The sequence below is a fragment of the Mastacembelus armatus genome, chromosome 14 (genome assembly GCF_900324485.2).
Source record: "Mastacembelus armatus chromosome 14, fMasArm1.2, whole genome shotgun sequence".
In the NCBI taxonomy this organism is placed as follows: domain Eukaryota; kingdom Metazoa; phylum Chordata; class Actinopteri; order Synbranchiformes; family Mastacembelidae; genus Mastacembelus; species Mastacembelus armatus.
Genome location: NC_046646.1, coordinates 13,086,261 through 13,102,951, shown reverse-complemented (window position 1 = coordinate 13,102,951; position 16,691 = coordinate 13,086,261). Strand labels below are relative to the sequence as shown.

General features: G+C 37.9%; 1 protein-coding gene across 2 annotated transcripts; it reads left to right on the top strand.

The window, feature by feature from the left end:
• Positions 1-1,593: 1,593 nt before the first annotated feature.
• Positions 1,594-14,042, top strand: pou2f3 (POU class 2 homeobox 3). Of its 2 annotated transcripts, XM_026327550.1 has the most exons (13): positions 1,594-1,726; positions 2,046-2,102; positions 6,590-6,618; positions 8,079-8,180; positions 9,005-9,110; positions 9,485-9,573; positions 9,657-9,833; positions 10,674-10,815; positions 10,957-11,090; positions 11,254-11,418; positions 11,582-11,624; positions 11,893-12,007; positions 13,785-13,827. In XM_026327550.1, exons 2-13 carry the CDS (start codon positions 2,054-2,056, stop codon positions 13,825-13,827), a joined length of 1,194 nt encoding a protein of 397 aa, XP_026183335.1. In that variant the 5' UTR covers positions 1,594-1,726; positions 2,046-2,053. The 2 variants fall into 2 exon arrangements, with proteins under 2 accessions (XP_026183335.1, XP_026183334.1); XM_026327549.1 differs by lacking the exon at positions 1,594-1,726 and having other exon boundaries at positions 2,054-2,102; positions 13,785-14,042.
• Positions 14,043-16,691: the final 2,649 nt, after the last annotated feature.

Genomic DNA, 16,691 nt, shown 5'->3' with positions numbered 1-16,691 from the left:
ACTCTGTTCCAGTCTAGTTTGGTGGCTGGTCCTAACCAGACCATGATCAAAGTGCAAAGGACAGACTGTATGATGGCAGTGTACAAGGTGCAAAGCAGCTCCTGTGACAGGTTAAAAGTCCTGCTGCAGGAAATATAGACTCTGCTGGGCCTTCTTCCAGATTTGGTCTATGTAGGAGGTTCATCTTAGGTCCAGGAAACTGTGAATCCCAGAAACCTGAAGGTAGCAGTGGATCAAAACTGCTGCTGACACTGGCATCCTGGCAGACAAGGATTACTAAATGGACCTGGTGAGTCAAGACCAAGACCCAAAGAGTCTGGGATCTGACTCTCCAGAGAAAACCTTTCCTTCTCAATCAAATGACAACCACAAACAACAACAACACAAAAATGTAAATGAGGAAATGACCACAAAGGAATGCAAAAGAATGGGAAACCACCACTAAGAGACACAACACAACCACAAAGTGATATAAAAAATACAAGAAGAAATAAAACAATTAAGAAATGCAAAACCATCACATAGAAATACAAAACATCTCATTTGTATTTCAGTAAGGCTGCCTTGGTGCCCAGGGGCTCCATTGTCGGAGGGGATGTAAATTAAATATTCACATTTGAAACATGTTGTTGATTGATGGAGACTAATTATTGCACATACCAGGCAGGCAAAACAAGGGCCCCAGGTTTCCTCCTTATCAGTGTCATCTATATAATATTTAATAATTTGAATAATCATTTAGAAATGTGTGCAATAGTAATTATTTCAGGTTCTCCATCTTCCAGCTTGAAACCCTTCCAGTAACTCTTGTAAAGAGGCTCTGGGTCAATATCAGTAGGAGACCTTTATTGTTTTATTTTACATTGTTGTAAATTTAGTTTGTTTTATCATTGTGCTTAACAAAATTTCCTAAATGTTTTATGAGTCAAGAAATTAACACAAAGAAAACCCCCAAGTAAGGTTGTTAAGTGTCACAAATGCCAGAAATAAATTAAATAGCCATCAGTATTTCAAGCTAACCTTTTCATATACAAAATGTTGAGTTTTCTATCACAGAAAACTGAGAAACTGGCAAATGTTCACATTTGGGGAGGCAGCACCAGCGATATTTTGGCAATATTAAGGACAAAATCTGTGCTTTGCTTGATTATTTTAAAGTTACTTAAATTTATTACTAAACTACTTTTCAGATTGAAATATTGCACTTTTCACTCCATTACACTTGTATACCAGCTCTAGTTCATAATAATAATAACTAATAATGATAATAATAACAGGCATATAACACACAATGCACTGTAAATCACGTTACCCAAAAATAATGTTAAAATAATACAAAAACAATTGTGACAAAATACCCTTCTACGCACATCACCAACACACACTCAGCTGCATCAAGTGGTGGGAATAATATAAATATCAATTTCAAATTACCCTGTCTGTTCAGCTTTTCTGTATAGGCACACACACACACACGCTTTAAATTTGCAGTAACCCCATTGTTGTTTTATGCAAACAGTCTGAAGCTGGATAGGACGCACAGAGACATATGCAAATCAGCCTATCAGGCAGTGCAGGGTGTACTGCAGAGGTGAACGTTTCTCCACTGAGGAAAATGCTGATGAGTAGCCGTGGATTTCCAAAACTTTCTATCCCAACACTAACTTCCTTCTGAATAATCAGGGAGACAGCCGGGAGCTGGGACAGCGCATACTTTTTACCTGAGGTGAGTCACTCCTCCAACATAGGCTCCTCAATATATTCACTATTTCATGTCACACCACATGAGCCGAGCTTTAATTTGACTTTATGTGCTGTGTGATTATCCAACACAGACAGGACTGGTACTGCTTTAAGGGAATATCTGCCTTGCTTATGAATATTACAATAGGGATCACACAGGAGTGTGTGAAGTTTGTGTAGTGGTGTGGAGGGGAGGGCGCATTAGAATAAACTCAAGATCATTTTCCTGGGTTGCCTGAGTGCTTCATTGTCCTGGTAAAGTTACAATCCTGTAGGAAAATCAGCTATATTTATCATTACAGATATTAAGATGAGCGCAGACACGGTGGAGCAGTCAGAGGCTCCAGCTGAACAGGCAGGTGAGAATATTTTCGCTTTCCTCATACATGAGTAAACACTGCTGAGCCATCTCAACGCACACAAATTCAACAAAACTGAACTCATGTGCGACTCAGGAAAGTTTGCTGTTGCTCTGCTGTGTTTGCTCTGTCACTGCTGGTGATGCTGCACTTACACAGAAAACATTTTTTATTGTTTTTGCATTTGAAAAGTGAATTCTTTTAGTTTGTATTTGACTTGTCCCTTAGTGAGTCATGTTTTATCTGTTTCAAAGTGAAGACTATATGATGGGATGTTAATTTAGAAAAAAATATCTAGAAAAAATATCAAATAATAAACTGTTTGAATTTTGAATATTTGTTGGACTCAAGTACGCATGTGAAAGGTCTTATGTCCATTTTTAATTGTGGCTTTTATTGTTATATGCACTGAGTACTTTAGTTCTAGGATTTTATCACTGGTCAGTGATCTTTGCTGCTGCTCTTTGCGTCAGGTTTTAGAGACATTTGCTTGTGTAAAATAAGATAAGATAAACTTTATTCATCCCCGAGGGCAAACTCGAAAACTACAACTTTTCACAGCAGCTCCAGTCCAACATGCTGTAAGCAAATAATTATTCCTGATATTGGTCTGTACAATGCTCAAAGCTAAACAAGCAGCATTTGACCTGTTTGTGTTTCATAGAGAGCTGTGTGTGTGTGTGTGTGTGTGTGTGTGTGTGTGTGTGTGTGTGTGTGTGTGTGTGTGTGTGTGTGCGTGCGTGTGGATATTGTGGCAGTTGGTTGATATACCAGGATGCACCTGAGGCTATTTGCTGAGAAATACTTAGAACCTGGGGGCTGAGGACAGCAACCAGCTTCTAAAAAAAAGACAAAAACCAGGAACCAGCAACAGAAAATGTGGAACTTTTATTTAGACAATGGTTGTGAGAGAGAAGTGAACGACTCAGTTTCATGGAAGTGATGAAAGTGTGCGTTTTTGTCAATATATGATCATTGAATGTTTTGTTGAATGATCTGTTTGTTTTTTTTCTGTCCTTTGGAAGATATTTTCACGCAGCGCTTATCATTAGTCAGCTCATGGTCTGTTTTCTTAAGATTGTATTATTTTAAAGGACCTCTTCACAAAAATTTAAAAATTATAAATGTTCTCTTTTGACTCTACCGCTAACTCTACATGAACATGCCCTTGGTTTTATTTTTATTTATGTGTTTTTCCACTGATATTTTTGCTTCCACCTGTCCAAAGAATATCTCCCTAGTTCATCAGATCCTATAACAAATGATCCAGAATCCACATGGATATTTTCCCTTAAAATATTTTTGATGTAGAACTTTTAAATACTTTTTCAGTGTTGGTTGAGATTTTTAACCCACAATGTTTATTTATAGCTGTGCTCCAGTATAGCCCAGGATGATTTGTACCAACACCTGTTCAGTATGTGTAACTGTTTACTTAGAAAGTATGTAGGTAAACTTCATGGTTAAACAATAATAATAAGTCACGTTGACATTTTTTATACTTAACCAAAACTGCAAATCTTTCCCGAACTCAAACAAGTGCCGTGGTTCCTCACCATGTTGTTAAAGAAGAAAAGGATTACATTTCTCTGGACATATATTTGCTGTTGCAATCAAGTTGGATTAAAGATAATTTATCTGAGACAGGATTGTTTTCAGGGATTTCAGTTGGACAACCAATATTTAACTTAGTGCTTCATCACTGTTGTGCTGCTCCACAGCTTTTTAAAATCCCTGTCCCTGTATTCACATTTCTGAATTAATGAATTATGTTTTGGTAGCTTTTGTTACTTGGTAGCTTACCTTGGCCTGGTTTGATTGCTGGAGTCTAAAAGAACTGCAGCTCTACAGAAAACAATATTATACTATTACATGTGAAATACAAAAACTAATACACAATATTTCATCTGTAGTGTTTTTAGACTGGAAAAGAGATTAAATGATATATATATGTGTGTGTATGTGTATATATATATACACACATATATAGTGACTATTGTCATCTGATGCACAATGGAAACTGCAGCTCACACACAGATCAACAAAGAGTCAGCAGATCTCAGAAGACAAACAAAAAAAGTAATAATGCCTGAAAAGACCAAAACCAACAATGAATTGAGCCTACTAAGTACTGTCTGTATGACCACAGCCTGGTAGCGTATTCCTCTGACTGCCATTGTTGACCAAAAACTATTAAAAATACTCTGAGTGACATGTTCCTTCATTACCAAGAACACACACACACACACACACACACACACATAACCATAGTTTAATATTCTTTAAATCTCACATAAATCATCCTGCTGCAGCAAGTGTTTATGAATCTGCTGAAAACAGCCCCCAACACATGTCTATTTGAATAATGTTTGATAAAAAAGTGCAAGTGAAAAAACAACTGTGCCCAAATGGTTTAGGAAATTACTGGGTCTTTTGTTTTAAAAAAAAAAAAAGAAACTATATGTGACTATTTTTTAAAAATTCATCTTATAGGAACTAAACATGCCACAAATAGAATAGGGAAGTCAGAAAATACTGAGAGACAAACTAACACATTGTTGGGTTACACCTTTCCACAGAATTTGTCAACAGTAAAGAAAATATAATGCCAGTGTTAATTAGCAGTGGTGTCACAAATTTTACAGCAATTGGAAAGCACATTGCTTCTTTTTCTGTTAGTACAAAATGAAATGGCATGGTGATTTTCCAAAATATATGAAGTATGATATTGAGAAAAATCTTCTGTTCATGCAGAAGTTCATATTCATCCCTCGAGACTAACAGAAGTCAAATTCATGAATGTGCCAAAAGGATGATCACTTTCTTAAATGCAAGTTCAGTTTGTCATAATTCACTTGCATTGTGTTCATGTTGTAAAATATGAATTTAGAGCTCACATGCAGCATAAATGAAATGACTGGTCAAAACCTTTGCCATGCTGCAACTGACTTTTGTGTGTGTGTGTTTGTGTGTTTTAATGCAGCAGGCTTCCTGCACTCAGAGCTGATTTGCATGTGTTGGTCATTTCCATACTGGAAGTTTGGCTGTGAAGCTGGTTGTGTTGGGAGATGGGGGGTGGAGGCGGGATGGCTATGGCTATACCCTTGTGGGGTGAGGTGGGGAGTTGGGTTTGGGGAGTGTGTGTGTGTGCGTGTGTGGAGGGGGTTGTAGGTGTATTTGCATTGTGAGTCTCCTGCAGCTCACAGCTCACTGCCTCTCTCTCTCTCTCTCTCTCTCTCTCTCTCTCTCTCTCGCACACATACACACAAATACAGACACATGCACACACACACACAGTCCCCAAATCCCCCATTTGACATTCAAATAATGTGATGTTCACCGTAGCACACCTTTGAACTCTCCTCCTACATCATCCTCTGCACACACGCTCAGCACAGAATGCTGCGCTTCTTGAAAACACCTGTCAGAAATCGATGTTTTTGTGACACATCTCTAAGTGTGAACAATCAGCAGTGGTCAGGAGGTAAAAGCAGTAATATTATTCCAATAAAATATTCCACTACAAGTAAAAGTCCTATATTGAAAAGGTTGCACAAGTAAAGGTATGTCAATATAATCATAATAAAGTACTTACAAAAGTAGAAGTACCCTATGCAGAAAAACAGATCCTACCAGTATTTCTGTTATAGTGACAAAATACCATTAACAAGAGTCTAAGTGACACTTACAGACTGTTGGTTGTTGTTGTTGTTTCGTCTGTACAATATTCAGGATTCAGTTATCAAAATTGTTTTCATTTTCTGTAAGTCAGTCAGCTCAAATTTTTATACAGTTGGAGATTTTAATCTATAGCAACTATAACAAATAAAGTATTTCCCTTTAAAATGTAGTTTAATGTAGGAGTAGTTTAAAGTGACATGGAATGAAAATACTTAAATAAAGAACAAGGACTTTGTAATTCAGTACAACACTAAAGCAAATGTCTTGAGTAAGACTGCAGCACTAACAATGAGCAGCCAGTGCAGTGAGTATGCTGTGTATATAGACACTCTATACTTACTTTCAATATGCATATGCGATATACCTGAAGCTGTATTTCTGATTTAGTGTAGTATTAGTTTAAGCTGTGGGTATAGTCGTTTGTTTGTAATCTTCTAAAATTTGCCAATTAATAATAAAAAATGGACTTTAAGAGGACAGGTCAGAGCTTATTTATGTGTGACCAGTTATTATTATGCTGTATTTTATTTTATTATTAATGAGCCTGTTTTTGTTTTGATTTAGTTTGGACTAATATAGGTTTTTGATCTAGTTTTAAATACGTATAGATAAAAGTTTAATTTGGTCATAATGTCAGTTTGACTGCAAAAAGACAAAGATTTACTGTAGTGGTGAAATGATAATATAATCACTAAGGATAACACATACACATGTAGCTAACATGGAATGGGATATAAAACTGATATGATTTGTCCACACAGCAATACTTTAATCATTTGAATCTCTTTTCCTCTTCTGACATTTAGAGCAAAACGGAATCGACTTCAATCGACAGGTGAGTATCAGAAGTCCTAATGACTCGCTGTCTTCTTGTCAAATTCTTGTGAATGAGGGTTTCATGATGGATGACGTCCACCAGCAGGTTTAGGTTGCTTTGGTTAATGTGTAGTAACCTTTGGATGCAGCACGGTATGTGAGATGCTTCGCCACCGTCATTGATGTGGCAACATTGGCAATTAGCATCTGCATGTGTTGATTTTATTTAAGCCATCGTTTCTTTTTAAACGACTGAAACCTGCCAGTAAATGTTGTGTGGGACAGATGCTGATCAGCAAGCGCAAGAGAAAGCAAATACTCAAATGAACCACAGGGATCTTATTATCTTACTGCTTGGTTGTTAAACGTTAAGGCCCATGTTAATCCATTTTTCTTATTATCTACAAATTTTATAAAAAAGACCAAAGACAACAATGACAATCAGCACATCCTTGCTTGAATTGGAACTAGTTTGGCCAAAGTGATGTTCCCTTCTCAAACGAATCCAAATAAATAGTTTTTAGAGGCCTGAAGTGATAAAACAATTGAGCAAAGAAAAAGGCTCAGTTTGGCTCAGCTGGTCATTCAAACGGGAGAAATTTGTGAATTCTGGGGACTATTTTCAAGTTAAAATACATGCAGTGCTCTAGCAAGTCTTTACAGCAGCACTGGGACAGACTGACAATAAACCATAATAGCCAAGATGCCACCCAGTATATTGGTGCCGCTCATTAATGTGTTTTTAAAATGTTTTGGGACAACAAGAGACCTTTAGAGAATATACATGAAACATATCATGTAATACTTGCTGGGATCAATTCATTGTTGATTTTGGATTTGTTGGTTATAATAAAAATAAGGAATATCACATTCATTGACAGACTAATAACGACATTCAGTTTGAATATAAATGCCCTGCAGTCATGTGAGTGATACTGAAGGTACCTTTAACGAGATGTGAGGCTCGAATGACTTTGAGAACGCTAACATCCTCAGGATAAACTACTTGCTTTTCCACATAGAAGTCAGTAATGACTGCTTTTTATTCAGAAACACATCAAATAGTTTGCAGCTATTTGGATTCTTCTCCAAACATTCATTTTGGCAGGAGATTTTATTTCTTCCAGTGCTCATGTGTACAGGAAGAGCCACAGCTTTCAGGAGTTGAGGTGGGGAGGTGGGGGGGGGGGGTGTATTTGCATACTGGCTTGCCCAAGGGGAGGGAGAGATAGTCTATCACTCTTTGTCTCATATTTAGTGACCAAACTGGTCCTGGAGCCAGTGTATGCGAGTGTGCGAACTGCCTCTATCCACACACGCACACAGTCAGGAGCAAGTAAACACGCATCCATTTGCCCCTGAGATTATGTAGATGATGTATCCCATCCTCATTAGCTCCACTACATATTATCATTATTTAATTTATTCATAAAAAAAAACTTGAGTTAATGATGTTTGCTTGTGCTTTCAAATTCTTAGATAAAGACAGAGGATATCAACGACTCACCTCATTCAGCTTCCACGCTGAAGACATGTCACCTGACACAGAGCTCTCCACACCCTGGGGGTCAGCTGAGTGGGGTAAGACTGAGACTCCAAATCACTCAGTAACTGCTTATTTTATATTTGAGCATGTTGTCTTAAGAGCACAAGACTGGGTTTGACCAATTGCCATGGTTGGGAGAACTATTCTGATCAACTTAAGTAAAAGTAGAAATACAACAAACTTTTAAAATCTTACTTAAATAGGGATTCTGCTAATGTTTTGTCAAGAAGATTTATACAGAAACTGTTATTTTATATCCGAGAGTGGCAGACAGTTAGGAGGCAGGGAAGTTCTAACTAAAACACTGAGTTATGGGAAGTCAATGTGAAGAAATCTTTTCTTTACCATTATTTTTATTGAGTCTCTTGCATTTTCCAAAACCCTATTGAGGTGTAGTGCTAAAAAACTGCAGCATGCTTTAACCAGCGTACTCTGAGGCAAATAAAAACTCCTGCACACTGTCGCTCACTTGTACTTTTCATCCTGCACACTGTTAGCAAGACTGAATTCATCAACGACATGATCATATCTTTTGTATGACTTTTATTTTTTTACTAGTTATTTAACTTGTAACCTTAGCTGCCAGATAAATGTAATAGAGAAATAGTATGCTATTTTCTTTTGAAATGTAGTGCAGTAGAATTATGAAAGAGTATAAACTTCAAATATTCAAGTACTTCAGAAGTGGTGTTAAGTAAAGTGCTTGTGTAAATTTACTTTCAACCACTGCAGGCTCATATAAAGTAATACACTTGCAAACAACCCTGAAGCTTATGTACAGGTGAGTTAAGACTCATTTCTGTTTGTGTGTGTGTGTGTGTGTGTGTGTGTGTGTGTGTGTGTGTGTGTGTTGCTCCAGGAGCTCACTTCGCTCCACACCATGCAGCAGCTGGTTCTGATGCCACCATCTCACTTGTCATCTCCTCCGCCCTTCCTGCTCTCCCAGACCCCCACCAGTCACCAAGGTGGAGTCTTAACTTCTGCTCATTCTCAGTGATATAAGGCTTAAACCCATCAAGGTCGCAATCACTTAAACCCACATGAACCACTGCCAAACATTTAAGGTCAAGATTTTAGAAAAATGACAGTATGCATTGTGTAATTAGGAATTTTAGGGCGATATGACTAAAATCATGGTCTGACCCAATAATTCCACTAATGCAGTCATAAATGTAGCAATACATGGCATCATGTAAGAGCCTTAACAAAGCATCCAGCTCAGTCAAAGACTAGAGGTGTGAGAAAACCACAGGCAGCAGCATTCAGGATTTACTGCACATAAGGAGTTACAGAAGGAGATACAGATAACTGATAAAAAACTTATTGTTTTCCTTTGTAGCTCTTCTGCAGCAAAACCTGCTGTCCCTTCCTAGCCAGAGTCAAACCGGTCTTCTTCAGCATCAGCCTGGACTGGCTCTGACGCCACAGGTGAGTCCAGACCCCTTCCTGCCTATAAGCATAAGAGAAAATGAAGCATTTGGCCTAATTTCTGTAATGTCTCTCTGATCCAGGCTATGGGTCGCTCTGGTTTAGCAGGCCCATCTATGGAGAGTCACATGGACATGTCCCACCTGCAGATGCCTAAACACATGTCAGTACCACCACAGGAAGAACCTAGTGATCTGGAGGAACTGGAGCAGTTTGCAAAAGCATTCAAACAAAGACGCATCAAACTGGGCTTTACTCAGGTAATTAAGAGAAAGAACATCATGATTCTCCCAGGCCTTGAAAAGGTGATGACATTTATGGTCCTGCCTTATGTTAACAGCATAGTTGAATAAAATCTGAATATGCCACACACATATCCCCAGACCTGATGAATCAGATTATTTGACTTTTTGAGACAGACTGACCTAAATTGGCACCTTTATTTGTTGTTCTAAGTAAAGTGGTTTATATAATCTATTGACTTGTTTTCAGCCTCTCTCGTAGTTCAATTTTACATAAAGGAAATGACAGACAAAACAACAAATATAAGACGCACCTAAAAATAACATCTTGAACAAATAATGTATTTTACATATTACTGCTTTTTCTATATGTGTACACTGATTAACCTTAAAGGTGCAGTGTGTAAAATGTGCAAGATTTAGCAACATCTAGTGGTGCGGTTGCAGAATGCAAATATCTGAGCACCACTCACAACCCACCCCCTCATTTCTACACAAGAGGGAAGATTTAAAATAAAACGCAGTTCCCTGTCTAGAGTCAGTATTTAGTCTGTTTTGGAAAAATGACAGCACAACATGGCTGCCTAAGTCAAAGGTGACCCACTCACTGTGTAGATTTAAAAGGCTCATTCTAAGATTAAGAAAATGGTTGGTGTTTTCTGATGATGCATTAACGATAACATATTTATGAATATTATATTCCATTTCTGCCAATAGATGGCTCTAAATACTACATATTGAACCTTTAGGAACATTTCTTTAGGGTTCCTGTATTTATTTATTCAAAGCCCCACTGGAAAAGTCTAGTTTTTCATGAGTGGGTAATAAAGTATAATGTGTGTTTGTGTCCTCTCACAGGGAGATGTGGGACTTGCAATGGGAAAACTGTACGGGAATGATTTCAGCCAGACAACAATCTCTCGGTTCGAGGCTCTCAACCTTAGCTTCAAAAACATGTGCAAGCTGAAACCACTGCTGGAGAAATGGCTGAGTGATGCAGGTAACAGAGATAATAATATACATATATATATATAAGCACAAAATATCATTTAAAAGTTAGACTCTATTGCAACTGTGGCTTATCTGTTTTAATTACTGTTCAAACCTGAAAATGTCCATGTTCTACCTGTTTTTACATTAGAGAACACACCTTCAGAGTCAATGAGTAACCCTACCTCTTTGCCGCCCCTGATGGAGGGCTACGGACGCAAACGAAAAAAGAGGACAAGCATTGAAACGAACATCAAGATGACTCTTGAAAAACGATTCCTCGATGTGAGTTCAAGACTTTCAAAGATCTGATTTTTTATATTCATTCCATATTATGTAATACAGATGTTAATTTACATTACCAAGTGAACATAATTTCAGCCACAGTTAAACACTCCCCATGCCAATATTTATAAAAAAATGAATCATAGATGTGTTTTGTTTTCAGAACCCCAAGCCCAACTCTGAAGAGATATCTATGATCTCAGAGCAGCTGTCCATGGAGAAGGAGGTGGTTCGAGTCTGGTTCTGTAATCGGCGTCAAAAGGAGAAGAGGATCTTCTGCCCAGTGGCTAGTTTACCTGTCAAATCACATAACTACAATGCCAGAGTGGTTAGTTTCTAAAACATCCATCTCTTTCATCTAGAAACACTTAAGACTATTGCTGCGTCTGTAGCGTGTGGCTTAAAGCTGCTTGTAAAGCAAAGATATTTTCAGTCCTAATGTGATGTAGGCTGTGATGTGATGTATCACATCCTTTTTCATGCTGTTTCAGGCCTCAGCATCCAGATCCTACAGCCCTCTGGCTTCAGGTGGAGGCAAGTTCTGTTTCCTGCATTTAACTATTGTTGGAAATATAATGGTCTATTGTGACTGACACAGGAGGTTACTGTATGAAATGATGAATGCATGACTTACTAGTATAGCATGGTACATCATTAGCTAGTCGTTCACCTTAATTTATATCTATACTGGTGTAATTGGCATATAAACATAGGGTTAGTGCTGTGTATGATCCATGTATAGGTTTTTGCCTGTGTGAGCATATTAAATAATGTGTTTCTCAAACCTTCACCTTCCTTCCAGTTTCATCCAATTCCTCTCCAAACAGCGTGAGCCGTGAAGCTTCTCCTAATAGTGTGTCCACAGCCTCTGTTGGTTTAGCATCTCAGGTCAACCCAGCTTCCTACAGCACACCAGGGTAAGAAACAAGGCATTTTGTGTCAATAGAGTAAGCATCAATTACATCAATCCTCTCATCTGACTCTCTGCTAAAAACATTCCCCAAAATGTCTATGACCTTTTTACTGAGCTGCACTTTAAGAGCTGTTTATCTCTATGATGTGACTGGTCTGAGCCAGATGGACACACACAACTTATGCAAATCATCTGATCAGACACACACACATTAATGAAGTAATGCAGACTAACACTCAGTTTTATATTAACTGCACAGGAGCCAAAGTTGGAGATTGTACTGTATGCACAACAAAACATGGCTCAAAGCTTGATCATATGAATTAAAGCATAACTAAATAGGGTCTATTAATGTCCGCTATAGGAACACTTACAAAACACCCCTGAAGTTAGAACCTGGAGAACAGCACTGAATGAGCTTCAGTATGATCAGTGAGTGAGGGATTTCCTTAAAGTTGAAGCAGTTGTGAAGCTACTGTACCCTATTGCCAGTTGGGCTTTAAGACATATGAGCTGTCAATAGGCTACAGGTAGAGACCCTGTGTTGACCCAAAACAAAAGAAATAGTCCACAATTAGAGTGAGTGTGAACAGGAAACAGTCCCAGAGAAAATCATTTAGGATTATTGCAAAAATTACATGTCAAACGATTTGCCAAAAGGATTTCATTGATATTATAATAATCTGACAAGTGATAGAACAGATTATTGATGAAATGATGAAAAGTGGAGCGTCGGCCTAGTGCTGGTGCATTCCTCTGTCCACGGTGCTGAAAGTCGCCTGCAGCCTTCCCGTGCTGGCTGGATCCATAACCATACAATAACTAAGATGAAAAATAACTTCTGTGAACTATATCTGGATAATTAACTCAAACTTGAGTACTGCCATTAAGTCAATCTCCACCACAAGGCCTATTATTAATAACATTGAGGACCTTAAGTTCATTAGAATTCAGAATTTGGGGGGTTTAAAAACATGATTTTGTGGAGCTTATATTCCACAATTACACAGTGTAACATTAAGGCTGTTATTCAATTCTTTGTTTGTTCTTTGTGGCCTTTAAATTTGACTTTTAGGGAAAACTCTTAATTCAAAATAACATGAAGGGCTCTGGTGTTATTTTCATAAATTAAAGTAGTTGGAAACGGCATTTACAGTTGTGGGTGATTCTGGTCCTCGAGGGCCACTGCCCTGCTTGTTTTCCAACTATCCCTGCCCTACCAAGTGCTGACTACCTGGATCAGATGTGTTCAGTCAGCTGGAAGCTGGAAGATACCATCTCAGATAAGGGTGGAGTAGGGAAACACAAAGTTCCTGATATTGAGTTAGTTTTAGTCTTTTAATAAACATGTACTCTTTGTTTTTGTCAGCAATTAATTGTTTGATCTTAGTTTAAGTAAAATAAAAAATTAAGATAGTCCCTATTTTAGTCCAGTTCATTAGTAGCCAGGCCTATCATGACCATCCTAATGCAAAGGTTCTGAATCAGAAAACAAAGTTTTCCTCTGTTGCTGAAACGCTCATGTGCTCAAACGTGGATGAAATTGCTCTGTTGTACTCATGCAGGGAATTGGCAGGTGGTAGCTCTTCTGCATTGTCAGCATTCGTCTCCATACCTCTAAAGACTGCGAGCACGTTATAGCTTGTGTGCTTAATCCATACAAAAACCAAAGCGGAGAAATGACAGTTTGTGGTTTTAATTGGCCGTTAAGTCGTTGCATGAAGTTACATTTTCTCACACTTTTATTTATCTAAGTGAAGAATCCTTGTGTTGCCTTTCAGGTCCTGGTACCGCACATGGACTCCCACTGCTTATCATCACTGAGAAACATGAACTGTATAATATGAAGGGTTTTTCTTTTTCTTTTTTTTTTTGTGAGAAGGATCTGGAGTGAAGATGTGACAGCGTAACACAACGCACAACAGGGTTACAACAACAGGCTAAACTTTTGATGGACCAATAAGAAAAAAAAACAAAACAAACCCCAGCAGCACAAGCAGAGGACTGCTCTGCACCACACTGCTGTCAACACTCAAGCTCACACAAGTCCTAACAGCCTCAAGCTGTTTGATTTGCGTTCATGTGACTCTTTTAATCTGCTTAGATCAGCAGCAAAGATGAAGAATACACAGAAAAACACGACAGATCTAAACACTAGTGGGAATTCTCATGGTAATGACTCTGTGCTTATGGCTTGGATTTCTAACTGTCGAGACTCAAAAAAATGTATTTGAATATTGAAGGATTCAAGTCCAGATTGAATGAGATTGTGTGCCGAGCTGTCATGTCATCTTTGTGCCAGGCTATAATGTTATGTTTTTATTGTTGATATTATACTTAGTGTGGTGTTAGTGAATTTGCTGCAGACTTATAGCCTGTCTAAATAAATACGCAACCAAAACAAACTGATTTAATAGAATTTCCATCTGCATGTTCGTGAGCAGTGCAAATAGCCAGTATATCGACTCCATCAGTAAACAGAACAGCTTTTCAACCTTTTTCTTTTTTAAAGGATAAGTTAGTCAATTTGGGTGTTATTGTTACAATTGTGACCACCACATCAATCAGTTATTCAACAATGTATGGACCTAAATCTGGGAAAATCAGTTTGTCTAACCCAGAGGTTTGTAGACTGTGACTTATGCCCCGTTCACACATACAAAAACTGGTGATGTGACTATTTATTTTGACTGGAACCTTTAGACATAATGTTGAATATTTCAAAAATGATACATGTCAGAGAAATAAAAGTTGTCGAAAAGCAGCCTAATAGTCCAGTACTTCACAATACTTCAGAAACAGCACCAAAAGTACCACCATGCTTTTGCTAATATCTTGACAGCCGAGAAGTGCAGCAGAAAAGTTCTGGTGTCTGTGGATTTGGTGGATGATACTGAAGAGGTTCATGTAGGCCAAGCCATTTTTAAATTTGGACACTACAGTAAAACAAACTCAGCTACGATCTCAAAGACTATAAATGCTACAGATATAATACTTGTTGACTAGCAGCCTCATGTTCTCATACTTCACATGTCCAAGAGCAGGACCAATAGCGCCAACATGTGGTGAGATATTTGGTAATCTTGAGCACTGTCCATTTTTCGCTAATATCAACCATGAGGTGCAGCAGAAACATTATGTTGTCTGCAAATTTAGTAGATGATGCTGAAGAGATTGATGTAGGCCCGGAGTCATCAATATTTTTTTCATGATTTTATTTTATTTTATTTTGTTCTACTCTTTTATATTTCCCCCGAACCAAAATCACAACAAAAAGTATTAGAATGATTCTGAATACTACGCCTTTGGTTTAAGACATCACTTAAATACAGTAAATACGTAATATATTGAGGAACATGGTTTATAGGAGAATGCATAAATTAATCAATTTCTGTGGCTACACATGCTAAATAAATCTCGTTTAGTACATAGATGTCCTGTGGGGAAATGCTTTTGACACTGTAAATTGTTATGATTAGCGCCACCATGTGGTCAGTTACAAACTTCTACACCCTTTGATTTTGCAGCATCTTTCTCCCATATTTTCACAGCTGGAAATGTGCTTTCACCTCCACACTATCCAGCTGATTAATTCTCTGAGCCGGGGGGGACAGCGACAACTTTTAGCGATTACACTGCATTGTCTTCAAGAAACGGACATTCTAGTTATTAATTTGTCGGCCTATCTAAACTAAACAACATGATTCTGCATCTCACATTTGAGAGTGGTTCCTGCCAGCTTGGCTGTTACCTGCAGAAGCCATCTAGTTAAAAGACCACAGATGGTAGTATTACCTAGTTTTATTATTGTGTTGGACACTACTATTAGCTGCAAATTAATACACATTCTGAGCGCTAATGAATATTCCCAGCAGCAGGGCGATTTACATGGGACTGACTCAAAATAAATCGCTAAGATAGTGAATAAAAATAAATCACTAAGACAGTGAAAATGTGGATAATTGTTTTTTTTTTTTTCCTTTAATCTGAACATGAGGACATGTAGGAAAAGGCTGGCCTCTGCTGGTCCAACCCAGAGCTGCTGTTTGCTTTGTCTCTTATCTCATGCTGGTTGTTCTGTTTAATACAGGCATGCATAAAACCGCCTTTCAGACCTAAAGTCTTGAATTCTCACTTGTTTCTTTGGTTGCTTAGTGATTGTTGATAAATTATTTTATGTTTTGAGTGTCCTTTGAATGTTTGAGAATATGTTGAGCAATGTTTCGCAGTTCTAAGGGAATCATTTGTCTCTACCTGTAACTGCCAGGACTCTGTGAACTCGTACTGACTGTCATTAAATACAAGATGTGGCTCCAGGGTTGGTTTTCTTTCCTTGTTATTATGCAAGAGTCAAAACAAACTGTTGCTTTCTGTGCTGAGGACAAAATTAGAAATAGAAAGCTAGTGTTGCTAAGAAGCTTCAATTTAGCTCTTGAAAAATATCATTGAATTAAATGTCCTGCACAACTTGCTGTGGGATTTCAGGTTGTGTTGTGTACTTACGTGTAGTGAGAGCAACACTCGGAGTTTACAGTTAAAAGAATAACGTAATTGACATATTAAGCATGAAAGTAGTTAAAGTTTAGAAATTTAGAAAAATGGCCCTTGTGACTGTGGATTTTACTGTAGTTGGTTGTAATGGAGCTAATTGTAACTTTAAATTGTAATCCACAATTGTAACTTTAAAG